Source organism: Doryrhamphus excisus, chromosome 1 (assembly GCF_030265055.1).
Source record: "Doryrhamphus excisus isolate RoL2022-K1 chromosome 1, RoL_Dexc_1.0, whole genome shotgun sequence".
NCBI lineage: Eukaryota > Metazoa > Chordata > Actinopteri > Syngnathiformes > Syngnathidae > Doryrhamphus > Doryrhamphus excisus.
In genome coordinates, this window is record NC_080466.1 from 26,384,976 (window position 1) to 26,398,269 (window position 13,294).

General features: G+C 44.0%; 1 protein-coding gene across 7 annotated transcripts in view; it reads right to left on the bottom strand.

Annotated features, from left to right (window-relative positions):
* LOC131120346 (runt-related transcription factor 2-like) overlaps window positions 1-13,294 on the bottom strand; it is a 116,346-nt gene that overhangs the window by 2,235 nt on the left and 100,817 nt on the right. For 5 of the 7 annotated variants that reach the window (XM_058065220.1, XM_058065219.1, XM_058065223.1 and 2 more), the window contains 3 exons: window positions 13,034-13,138; window positions 2,225-2,392; window positions 1,787-1,948 (listed from right to left, as the gene is read on the bottom strand). In XM_058065220.1, coding sequence (XP_057921203.1) covers window positions 1,787-1,948; window positions 2,225-2,392; window positions 13,034-13,138 — 435 coding nt within the window. The remainder of the gene's footprint in view (window positions 1-1,786; window positions 1,949-2,224; window positions 2,393-13,033; window positions 13,139-13,294) is intronic. The other 2 variants (XM_058065225.1, XM_058065226.1) reach the window with 1 other exon arrangement.

Here is a 13,294-nt window from a genome sequence, read left to right on the forward strand (position 1 = left end):
ATTTATCGTTTTGAACAAGAGCACAGTTGGAGTTTTTTGACAAAACATTTCCGAAATGAGACTCGACTAGTTGAACTTGTGACACATAAGTTGGACTGTGTGTGTGTGTGTGTGTGTGTGTGTCGGGGCGGGGCATTTAGCACCTAAGCGTCCGTATCAGCTTCTGCAGGCCACCCTCGGGTGGGGGTGAGGGGGGTGGGGGGGGTTCTTGTGTAGCCGTATTGTGTTACTGAGGTGTCAACATGATCCGCGGAGAAGTGAGAGATCCTGCGTTACGTCACACGGGAGATATGAAGGCGTGCATTCCCTCGCAATGACGAGAAAGAATGGCGTGCACGTGATGAAGCTGCAGAAGGGGAAATCCAAGCTAGCTCATGTTGGCATCGTCGTGCACGCACACGCATGCACACGCATGCACAGGAGGAAGAAAAGAAACAGGTACTATGTGGTCAAACAGGTGGAGAACCATGTAGAACATAGAACTGGTCTTAAAGTGGCGCTTCTCTTTAATTGGGAGAGAAGGCAGGGGGTGGAGGGGGGGGGGGGGGGGGGGTTGGGGGGTGATGGTCTGCATCTGGGTTTCAACAAATTGCAACCCAGATGCCGCTGCTACACCAAAGAGACTGGCTGATGTAATTAGTCCCAATACCTTGACAGAGTGGCATTTTGCCCATAAAGACGCTTTATTTGTCAGTCCCAAGTCCCAAGTCCCGAGCCTATTATTACCCACAATCCTTCTGAGATCAAAGGCTCGCAGCCACAAACAAAAGAAAAGAGAATCCCGACATCCAATAAGCTACCACGAGAGACAACAAGAGCAGTGAAGGGGTCGCCATCTTTGCTTTTCTTTCCGTTTTATAGCAGAAGTCATGTGACTTATTTGTTCACCATGAACAGCTTTGGTCTGGTGTGATGCTAGCATGACCTTGGAGGTCATACGAGGTATTGGTGACTAACATGGATGTTGACTTTTTCATGATTAATGTGGAGATGAAATTAGTTATTAGTGATGGAGCTAAAATGAGTTATTAGTGACTAATGTGGCCATTAAATTAGTTATCACAAACTAGTGTGGAGGTTAAATGAGTTATTAGAGATTAATGTGGAGAGCAAATTATTTTTTAGTCACTAATGTGGCTATTAAATTAGTTATCACAAACTAGTGTGGAGATTATATGAGTTATTAGTGATTAATGTGGAGATTAAATGAGTTACAAGTGACTAATATGGCCATTAAATCAGTTGTTAGGAACTAGTGTGGAGATTAAATGAGTTATTAGTGATTAGTGTGGAGATTAAATGAGTTATTAGTGATTAATATGCTATTAAATTAGTTATCAAAAACTAGTGTGGAGATTAAATGAGTTATTGGAGATTACTGTGGAGATTAAATGAGTTATTAGTGACTAATATGGCTATTAAATCAGTTGTTGGGAACTAGTGTGCAGATTAAATTAGTTATTACTGTGGAGATTGAGTTAGCAGCGATTAATGTGGAGATTCAATTAGTTATCAGCTATTAATGTGGAGATTAAATGAGTTATCCAATTAATGTGATGATTAAATGAGTGATTAGTGACTAATATGGCCATTAAATCAGTTGTTAGGAACTAGTGTGGAGATTAAATTAGTTATTAGTGATTAATGTGGAGATTGAGTTATCAGCGATTAATGTTGTGATTAAATGAGTTATTAGCAATAATGTGTAGATGAAATGAGTTGTTAATGATTAATGCGGAGATCAGATGGGTGGCTACACAGTACGGTGGATGAGGTGGATGTCTACCTGGCAAGCGTCTAGGCACGTCGCTGATGGCGGGCAGGCCCGTGCCTCGGCTGGAGGAGAGGGGGGTGGTGGAGTGGACTGAGGGGGACGCCATAGGACTCAGGTAGGACGGGTACGTCTGTTCATAAGACCAAGGAGGAGAGGACTGGGACTGACGCGGGTCTGATTGGGGAGGGAGGATGAACCAAGGGGAAGGGAGGAAGCAGAGAAAGATAAAGAAGTTTTAAGTTACATGAAATGATGGCCGCCTGGCGGTTTCGGAGTCGCTTGGTGTGTTATGCAAGATGACATCGCTAATGTTTATCTTCCTTTTGTTGGAGGACGATCTGGACGACACTTGAACGCGTCACTAAAGCAACATGCGACTACAAACCTGAACCAGTAAAATCAAGCACTAAAGACCTGTCGCCATGGTGACGGAGGGTCAGGCGGGCTCACCGGTTATCTGTGTCTGTCCCTGCGGGTTGAAGGTGTTGGCCGCCGTGTTGAGTGCGGGCCGCGGGGCCTGGGCGGGCACTGTCACCCTCACCCTCATCCTCTCCAGTTCACTCAGGCGGTCTGAGAAGAGGCCCGACTTTGGCGGGTCCTCCAGCTTCTGGCGATGCCCTGAGGACAAACGGAGTTGATCATTGTTAACATTGCTAACAAGTTAGCATTGACACTTTTATCGCTAACTTCTTTTGACATCGGTACGGCCATTAAGACGGCTCCAGATGTAGTTCTGGACCACGCCTATTCACGATTTGCGGGGACCCAGCTAAAGTCTAAGCTAAAGGCTACATCGTGACTTCAGAATCCAACGGATCGCCTGGAAGTGACTGCTTTTATTTCCATTATTCCCAAAGGGAAAACTACATTCAGAATGGAGGTGGAAGGAGGTCGTTTTACGAAAGCGATGCCAGGACCTTTTTTCATCCCACTAGAAAAGATAAAACAAGGAGAGGAAGTTTTATGCCCTACTTTTCCACTTTTAACCCGAGGCTCCTCCTGTCATCAGGTAAACACAGTTTCTCACGCCACGACCACGCCACGCCACCATTATCCCTACAGGATCCTTCAACCCATGCCAAAAATATTAGTCCCGCTCTCTTCCTGCATTCCTTATGCTCGCCATTCTCTCGTTGAGGCGGGACCTGTCCAAAAGACAAGCTGAGCAGCAAATTAGAATGAAATCATTTAGTCTTAATTCAGCGTGTTTCCTGCGGACGCCAGCTCAGTAAAAGTGGGACAATGAAACCGATGACATGGTTTGGTGTCTACTCAAGTGCGGAGCGGAGTAAATATCAAACTCCCGCTGTGCTTGGCAGACCTCCAGCTGGCCCACAAACAATCAGGCTGCTGCTTCAGAATCTGACCCAACCTGCTCCGTGTTAGATGCTGGGAAAAACGTACTGGCGTCCACGGATTTTTTTAGAAAAACTCAATAGTGTCAAGGTGATTTGGAGGGAATTTTGCCTCATGGAAAACCAGTTTTTGCCCTGCAGCAGACGGACTGGATGAAGGACCGGATCCTGGGTAGGATCTTTCAACCCAAAGCTTTGTTTATGTCTGCTAAGTTGGCCAGCAGGTTTGGATGCCGGCACGTCAAGTTGACACCTTTTTCAAAGATTTATGGAAGCAGAAGGTTTAACCTGTTATCCGGTCCGGGAAGTAGGCCACATCCGATGCGACAAGACAACTTTAGCACGCTGGCTCATCAGGCTGAGCAAGTGTAATGGTAATGGTTTAATTTCATTTCAACATGCATCAGATTACAATTGAATGCATCCCATAATCAGTTCACAGTTCCACATGTCCAAAAGGAGTAGGAGGAAGCAAGCTTATTAAATCCTACCCCTCCATCTGGTACTTTTACAATCAGTAACTGTTACATTTGTTCACTTCCTGCTTTCCATAATACAGTTTACTTTTACAATCAATCAGTTCCACATGTCCAAAAGGAGTAGGAAGAAGCAAAGCTTATTAAATCCTACCGCTCCATCTGGTACTTCTACAATCAGTAACTGTTACATTTGTTCACTTCCTGCTTTCCATAATACAGTTTAAGGTTTTTTTTTTTAATAATGTACCTTGTACCGAAGTACGAGGTGATATGACCATACAATGACATTATGTGTACCATAGTAATATGATACACATATTATATAGTAATATATAATAGTAATAGTCATATTTATCCTCTCTTGTAGAGAAGTATTGGATGGCATTTTTAGCTAATTGGTTATTTTTAGCCTTATGCATTACTTTAGCTGTTTGAAGATGAACTATATCAGCAAGTTGAAGTATTTGTGATTTTAGAAATAAGGAGTTAGTATGTTCTCTGTAGGTGCCATTATGAATTATCCTTACTGACCTTTTTTGCAGTACATTTAGAGAGTGAAGATTGCTTTTATAGTTATTAGCCCATATTTCCACACAATAAGTAAGATATGGTAGAACCAGACAGCAATAAAGAGCGTAGGTCAGTAAACGTCACATGGACTGGACATTGAGTTAACAGTCCGGGCTTTTAGCTTGATGGCTTGCGCTCTCCATTCTCGAACTGAACAAGTTGGTTTACACTTGCATAACTCGCTCCGGTCCCTGATCTACTGCTGCTGCTGCTACAAGACCGTGGCTCCAAGTAGTCCCATCACATGTCCCCCACGCTGTTGCTGCGGGGCCTCCATCTTCTGGAGTCTGACGCAAAATGTTCTACAGAAAAAGGCTCAGAATGGGTCCTTTAATAAAGAGCTCTCTTTTGTCCCTGCTGTCATTTCACAGCATGTGATACTCTCTGAAAAGTCATACATTCTGAGGAAAAACTCGGCAATTTTGACAACAAATACTGTTGCCCTGCAACGGCATCAAATCCTACTCGGTTAAAACAACAGCCCACGCCACAATGACATTGTCTTCATGGCCTTACGGTAAGCGTGCTTTTTCTCCGTGGCTTAATTATACCTTTCAGACAACAGCTGCCAAACTCTGGATGTCTCAGCTGTTTTACCGGAACCCAGGCCGGGCACGGGAATGACCCCGAGGTATTTAAAGAAGCGGGAAAGTCGGATGATTTCACCCGTTGTAGGGAAAGTCCCTGAGATTCCCATCATCCCCTGTTGAAAAGCGGCGTAGATTTGCGATAGAGTCTGCCACTTCTCTGCCCCGGCCGGCAGCCGGAAGCACGGACAAATTCGCCCCAGATGTGCGGGGCTCCATGATGGCCGCCTGCACACACACACACACACACACACACACACACACACACTTGTGTACACACACGCGTGTGCACATGTGTGTGAAGATTAGCGGGGATAACGGCAACAGATCTCTGATCACGGATCCAAGCAGACGATCACCGCAGCCTTCCAAGAGACACGAGCTCAGATTTGCGTCGCGACAGCAATTCTGCCGAAAGAAGAAAAAGTCGGCAAACGGGATCAAATCCTGTGTAATTAATGGCTCCTTCAGATTGGATGCGAGTACAAGGATCTTTGTACGCTCATTTGTTACTGCTGCAGGGAGATCCAACCCCCCCGTTTCATAGACAAGGGAATGATTTGTGTCGAGATTTACAGTGACAGTTACGGTGTCATTCAGGGAGCTGCTTTAAGGCGTATGTGAGTGACGCCAAAGCTATCTTAGCTTAGCTTAGCTTAGATTAGCTTAGCCTCGAGACTTGAAACAAGGCCGGCTTTGTCTGAAGTCCAGAAATGACATTCTATCCCGGGTGACTTGAGAAGGTTTTTGCCACACTGTGATTTATGCTAAGCTAGGCTAATGTTAGCACTTATGGTGGCTTTATGGTGATTTATAAGTGTGAAATCCTTCTTTTTCAAGCAGAAAAATGGTTTAACTTGGGGGACAGTAGTTTGTAGCGTAGTTGATGAAGCGCAACAATCCTAAATGTTATATACTTGAACAGTATACAGAACAAATCATCCTGTTTATTTTTAATTTTTTTAATCGCTATTAATCGCGGCAGCATCGTTCAACAGGATTCAAACTCTGTCCAAAATATGCAAGTCATTTGGGATAGGAGAGCTAGTATTATGCTGTAGAGCCCTAAAACCTTTAGAAAACTTGCTGTATGTTTTAGTGTTATTTTTAATCATGATTAACAATGATGGCATTGATCGACAGATTAAAAATAAAAGAACAAAAACCAGTTTGGGATAGGTGAGTCAAGTTTTTTTTTAAATTTTTTTTAAATAGACCTAACACTTTTGAAGCTTGCCGATATGATCGGAGAAACTGAAAGGGAAATTGTTGTTAATCGCAATTAATAGCAACACCATCAATCGATTAAAACTGAAAGAACAGAATATGTGATTGGTTTGGGACAGTGGAGCTGTATTATTATTTTGTTTTACACAAATTATTTATTTTGTTTTAATATTAGATTAATACCAATGCCATTGATTCAAACTCAAAGAATTAAACACGGTTTTGGACAGGAGAGATATTTTTTCGGATGGACCTAAATCTTTTAGAAACTTGCTGACGATCAGTTTGGGATCAAATAACTTTTTTTTGGTAGAAATTTGCTGATGTGATCGGAGAAACCTGTACTTTTTGAATCAAGATTAAAATTGATAACAGATTGAAACTCGATCAAAGACTAAAAAGTGTTTGGGACAGACATGCTATTATTTTGCTCAAAAACCTTTTTGTTGACACAAAGACCTACCAACGACCCCTCGGTGAAGCTAAAGAGTCCAATCCAATCTGCTCAAAACTCCAAAACTGGTGCCATGATCCCTACGCCGCTTACAGCCACTAGGTGGCATATCTGCATGGTGTCTGAGGACTGCTATGATCTGCCCTGATTTGTTAACACGATGACAGTCCTCGGTGTGTGCGTGCACATTCGTCCTCTCTTGTGATAGCCCCCCCAAGTGCAGATTATGAAACGATAATCTGCGGCCATAATTAATCTTTTTATGGCAATGTTGTTTTTTTTTCTTCAACGCTCAGACACGATTAATCATTCCGGAGACCGGCGGCGGAGAGAAGAGTAAGAGCTATCAGAGGAAAAAAAGTGTGGTACGGGTGACAGCCAGGCGCCCGTCCACCACGGGGGTCTGGTATCGAGGGAGGCGGGGTGGGGGGCGGTGGAGGGGCGTTAGGAAGAAATGAGGGAAGATGATAAAACCAGAGATGGAAAAAAAAGAGGAAGAGGGGGAAAAAGCGAGTGAAGAGGCGAGAAGGAGCCGTGCTGACTGTGGTGGAGCTCTGCCAGGCGTCTGTGTGGTCCATGCAGGAAGCACGCCATGGAAGGAACGGGCACACACACACACACACACACACACACACACACACACTCATGACAATTCCCAAAGGCGGTACTATTACTTCACGCTAAAAACACATTAGAGATTATTCATAACGGGAGAGAAGCAACCCTAGACGCTCTTTATTTCTCGACGCTGTTCTCACTCTCTGCTTCTCACTCCGCCCTCAGACGTTGAATGATTTTGTGTTTGGCGTTGCACACACTTGGCACGCCTTCAAGGGACTTCATGAGACGTTCAACTGACTGACTGCCTCTGGAAAAGCCTGAAGGTTCTTTCTGTTTTCCGTCTCCCCTCTCTTTTCTTTGCTCTTCATGTTTTTGCTGTTTTTATTTGACTTGTCAGGCCTCCATTGTTCAGACTTTTTTTTTTGTTGCTGTCGTTGTAAGGCGGTAAAGATGTGTGTTGACTTTTATCACGGCAGAAATATGGATGGTTCCAGGCCTCAACAGACACTACTTTATATTAGTTTAGTATTAGTAGTCTAATGACAGCCAATACAAATTGTTGACTGCAATCATAAAGGTTGGTTTGTAATTGCGATGGGAAACGCCATTCATTTGACTGACCCGAGTTCTTATGACTCACTCACTCACTGAAGTGAATCGAGTATTCGATTCATTCATCAAAAAGCACGCACAGAAACTTGCATTTGTCAAGCGGCGCCGGGCAGGAAGGGGAAAGGAAAGTTGATATGAGGCAACGGATCTGTTGCTTTTTCCACAAGGTTATTACTTTTATACAAATGCAGTTCGAGTAACAGTTGCTCAATCAGTAAGTAATGTTACCTGTTTTTTTTTCTCATTTTTTTATTTAGTGGTAGTAGGGTTCGGGAATTACTCTGGAGTTACCAGAGATGAGTATTGTATTGAAAACCTCAGGAGTAAGTTTTGAACGACTCGTTTATAAAGCGCACAGCTCAAGTAGGTAATGCCCTGGCAGCCCACAGAGCTCAATCTTAGATCACCTGCTGATTTTCATACATCAGTTTGTATTTCCATGGCAATGCACAACTATATACTATGTACTACTATTTGGACATAATTATTTGGCCATAGAAATTGCATTTAAAGGGGAACTATTTTGCGTTTCCCATTTTTCTGACCAATAAATGTAGTTAGAATGTCATATTCTGGTGTTAATCCACGCCAAAGTTTCAGATCATGAGGTCTGCGAATTTGGAGGTGAGCCCTGAAAGAAGTTAGGGATGGCTCAAACCTGCCCACTTTGTCATGTCACAGAGGAACAGACTTCCTTATATGGGCATGGCTGTAAGCCTGATAAGCTCTCTGGCCTCCCCCAAGCTCTGCTACTCTGCTTATGAAACAAGCTCAGACAGAAGTTATAATATTTGGTGATTCCCAGCAAGACGAACATTTTTTTTCCATCTGTCAACAACATTTCACAGGGGACTTTTTTGTGTGTTTTGTCGGGTTGTTGCGTCACATGTTGATGTTCACTTTTGAGCAACACACAACGGTTTGGCACTGGATTGTAGAAGAATCAAAATACACCGTATTCTTGCAGCCATTCACTTTTAAATGTTTGCTTTTCTCTATCAACTTTTGAGGAAGCCGTGGTTCTCATTCGCTCGACAACTTCAATTATTTCATTGGTTTGTTTTGAGTGACGTCACTGCGTTTGCCGTCACGTAACCGTAACAAGTGAAGTAATCCGCCAGCATGATTATATGTTCATTCATTCATTCATTTTCTACCGCTTATCCTCACGAGGGTCACGGGGGTGCTGGAGCCTATCCCAGCTGTCTTCGGGCGTAAGGCGGGGTACACCCTAGACTGGTAGCCAGCCAATCACAGGGCACATATAGACAAACAACCATTCACACTCACATTCATACCTATGGACAATTTGGAGTGGGAGGAAACCGGAGTACCCGGAGAAAACCCACGCATGCACGGGGAGAACATGCAAACTCCACACAGAGATGCCCGAGGGTGGAATTGAACCCTGGTCTCCTAGCTGTGAGGTCTGTGCGCTAACCCCTAGACCACCGTGCCGCCCCCATGATTATATGTTGTTATTATATTTGCCATTCACTTTAATGGGTCTGCATAGGGCCATCATCGAGAGCCGCCATTTGGTGATGGTTGATATACAGCATTAAAGATTAATTAAATTAATTAAAGATTATTTAGGCTTTGGGTCACTACAATCTACAAGTGACTGACAATTGCAAAGTCATGAAGGTTGTACAATAATATATTACACAATACTGTAGTTCTTCTGTCCAAGGCTCCATTTTATGATGCTAGCAAACCTGAAGTGACTGTTCTGAAGTACTAGCTGTCCATGCCTCGTGTGTACATACCGTATGTGCGTATGTGTGGGCTTTGGCATGAACGCGTCGTGAACCACGAATACGGTCTCTGCAGGCTCTTCACCAGACTTGTTAACACCCTGACCAAAACCCAACCAACACACAACCCCCCGAGCCCCTTTCGCCTGACCACTAATCCCGACCACTGACACACAACAGACACGCTCGCGCCACAAAACTCAAGCTGTGTGACACCGCAGTGGTTTTTTTCCTCTTCCACCTAGCATCAATTAAACAAAATATCATGGAATTTACAAAAAAGGAAGTGGACCGTGAACATGTGTGTGTGTGTGTGTGTGTGTGTGAGCGTCACAGCAGCACCTGTAAACGGCGTATTGGTTCAAGCGGCCCCTCCCTGCCCATTAGCTGCAAATTACATTTAATGAGGCTTATTAGTTGCGCTCACAATCAGCGCTGGACTGACGACACCATTAGCACAATAACACACTAAAAATGTGGCAGGAGCGTGCGCACACACACACACACACAGATGCACTTGAGGCTTGAGGACGGACATGCAGGGACGCGCACACACACACACACACACCAGCATACACTGGCAAACCACATGACAACCAAGAGCCGTGGTCATTAAACACAATGCAAAATCGACTTAGCCTTTTGCTAATGACTCAGTGGCCAGAGGGACATGATTTATTCACCCTCCCACCCCCACAACCTCCCCCACACCACAGATCTCCCGTTCAAGCTGATCTTTGTCAATCTGTGCAATTAACTACATAAAGTTCAATACCACGGAGTTCAAACGGTATTTGTTCATGAATTCATTCACGGATTCGTGCGTGGTCGCCCTTTACTCAAGGAGGTGTCGTCATACGCCCGATTTAACATTCATCCAACATGGCGGCAGACTGAGACATCCACCAGTAAGTGCCAAGAACGCGAGTGACCATACACTAGTTGCCCCGAGTCTGGGTACCCGACCATACCCCAAAGCAGGGTGCCATCCATCCATTTTCTATTCCTGTTTCCCAGATTCTCTGATTTCACGACTTTGGCGGGCGAGATGTGTCCTGGCCGATGTCGGGGAGTACAACTATTGCGGCGATGTCATCCCGACCACGCGGTGGCGTTAGTTGCGGAGACGGCGCCTGCACGGAGACGTCGAGTCACTCTCATATGCAAAAGAGTACAAAAAGTACGCCAAATTAAAAAAAACACTAAAAAAACAACAAGTTGTGTTCAGACGAGAACAACAGAGGCTGTCCAACACGGAACCAGCTCACCTGATGACGGGCTGGACATGAATCGAGATGTCTGAATCTCATCTGTTCACAACCAAACAAGCAGCTTGTTAAAAAAAAAAAAAAAAAAAAAAAAAAGTCATGTGACGTGCGACAGCAGATGCACAGGAAACGCTTTTGATCAAAGCCAGCATCTCGCGAGCGTGTGAGTGAGTGTTTTCTTGGCAGCTTTTCCTCTCCCAGGGAACGAAGCTGCTGCTAATCTCGGTGTCTCGCGGCTCCGCTCTGTCCTGCTGCCACATGTGCCGCCGCTTGTTTGCGACGCCATATTCTTCGGAATATTTGCTTTACAATTTATTTTTCTCAATATTTCATTCTTATGAACGGGGAGGGGGCAAACAGCTGCCTGCCAGACCCGTTGGCACTGACGGCTAATGTATAGTAAAAACTTTTATACGGCCATTAAAAGGAGCTGATGCGAGCACTCTCAGGAATATTCCGTCTTTTTGTGTCTCTGCTTCATGTCCATTTAAAGCACTGCTTCCCAAATAGTGGGGCGAGCCCCACTAGGGGCAGGGAGGACGTTCAACATGTACCCATCATGCACTTTGACCTCTAAATACGCCTGTATGCTTCACTGCTCTCCAAGTTCAGCCTGTACAATACAGATAAATAAATCAATATTATCACTTCCTTGTTAATATTTAGGGCGGCACGGTGGTCAAGTGGTTAGCGCACAGACCTCACAGCTAGGAGACCAGGGTTCAATTCCACCCTCGGCCATCTCTGTGTGGAGTTTGCATGTTCTCCCCGTGCATGCGTGGGTTTTCTCCGGGTACTCCGGTTTCCTCCCACATTCCAAAAACATGCTAGGTTAATTGGCCACTCCAAATTGTCCATAGGTATGAATGTGAGTGTGAATGGTTGTTTGTCTATATGTGCCCAGTGATTGGCTGGCCACCAGTCCAGGGTGTATGTACCCTGCCTCTCGCCCGAAGACAGCTGGGATAGGCTCCAGCACCCCCGCGACCCTCGTGAGGAAAAGCGGTAGAAAATGAATGAATGAATGAATGTTAATATTTAAAATCGGGGGACGCAAAAACATTTCTACCCCCCCATCGGGGGCATGGCATCAAATAATTGAGAACCAGTGATTTAAAGCATTGGAAGAAAACCTTGCACAGCATACGTCTGAGGTGCAGCACGTATTTGTTCAATTGGATGCCGCAAGTGGAAAATAATTGGGGCGCGGCATCAATTAGAGTAGAGGCCACCGGATCACAACATGAGGAAATACAGTAAATTGGTAAAGAAGGACTTTCTTATGAGGGCAGGGCTTCACGTAGCCAAAATGCTAACTAGCACCCACGCCTGCAAAAAAGCCACACCTCTCACCAAGCAGCATCTGCGGGCATTCAAGCCACATTTAACCGACTGACTAATTTGAGACGTCAGCGAGAGGTCAACCTAAGAAAACTACAAACCAGTTCATTTTAATGGTAGCGCATCATCTTTTCCAGTGGAAAATGGAGACTAATGAGCTAATTGCCCTCGGTGTTGTGAAAGACATGATTAATCAGGCATTAAACCAACAACCCCCTCCGCTGCTGACATTTAAACATTTCTTCTTAAGCAGGACACTTGATTTCATATTTTGTTCTTTTTGTATTAGCTGAGGATGTGGGGGAGCTAAAGGTTTTTATGAAAACGATTAATTTAATTTTTCAATATTTATTTCCTTTACATTAGTGGCTATTTTTCGATAAGATTTTGTATTTAAAAAATAAAAAAAATATTGTGATAAATATCGTATAAGGGTTTGAATTCATGATAGATTTTTCACTATTTATTTCCTTTACATTAGTGGCTATTTTTCGCTAAGATTTTTTATTTTAAAAATAAAAACAATATCGTGATAAATATCATATAAGGGTTTGAACTCATGATAAACTTTAGAGGTGTAGATATTTTCCAAATATATTAAAATAAAAAAATTGATGTCAACTGTGTTTATTTACAAGTTAGAAAAATGTTGGGCTCTTCAAAGCTTGCTGAAATGAAGAATTGTGCCACGTCCTTTGCAATAGTCTTTTCAGTTTGGACTTTGGAGGCTTATTAAACATGTATTATTAAATTATTATTATTAAAAAATATATACAATGACACAAAGCAGGCTTCGCTACACATCTCAAAACAACGTCCATCTAATACGTTGGAGCAGAGTTACAGCATATATGTAAAAAGTGTATAAAGTGGGTGTGGACTAATATAACTCATTCATTAGCATTAAAGCTACAGTCACCCAAAATGGCCTGTTGCTAAAAGTACTCTTAAACTGTCTAAATTCCAGCAGAAAAATATTAGAACATGGGACCTTTTAAATGAAGTGCTTTGTGTGTGTGTGCGTGTGTGTGCACATTGTGGTACTCACTCCGGGGCTCCCGCGGTCCGTCCACAGTGACCTTTATGGCTCTGTGGTAAGTGGCGACTTGTGGCGGGTTGGTGAATACTGTGATTGTCAAAGTGAAGCTCTTGCCTGCGGGGACATCAAACAACATCAAATGACACGCCGTCCAGCAGAGACAATGCGCCACATTCACGGCCAAAAAAGCATCCCGCAGTCACAAGTGTGCTTGTGGTGCCACAATAGCCAATACAAACCGGGTGGAGGGGGGTGGGAGGGGGGCATTGA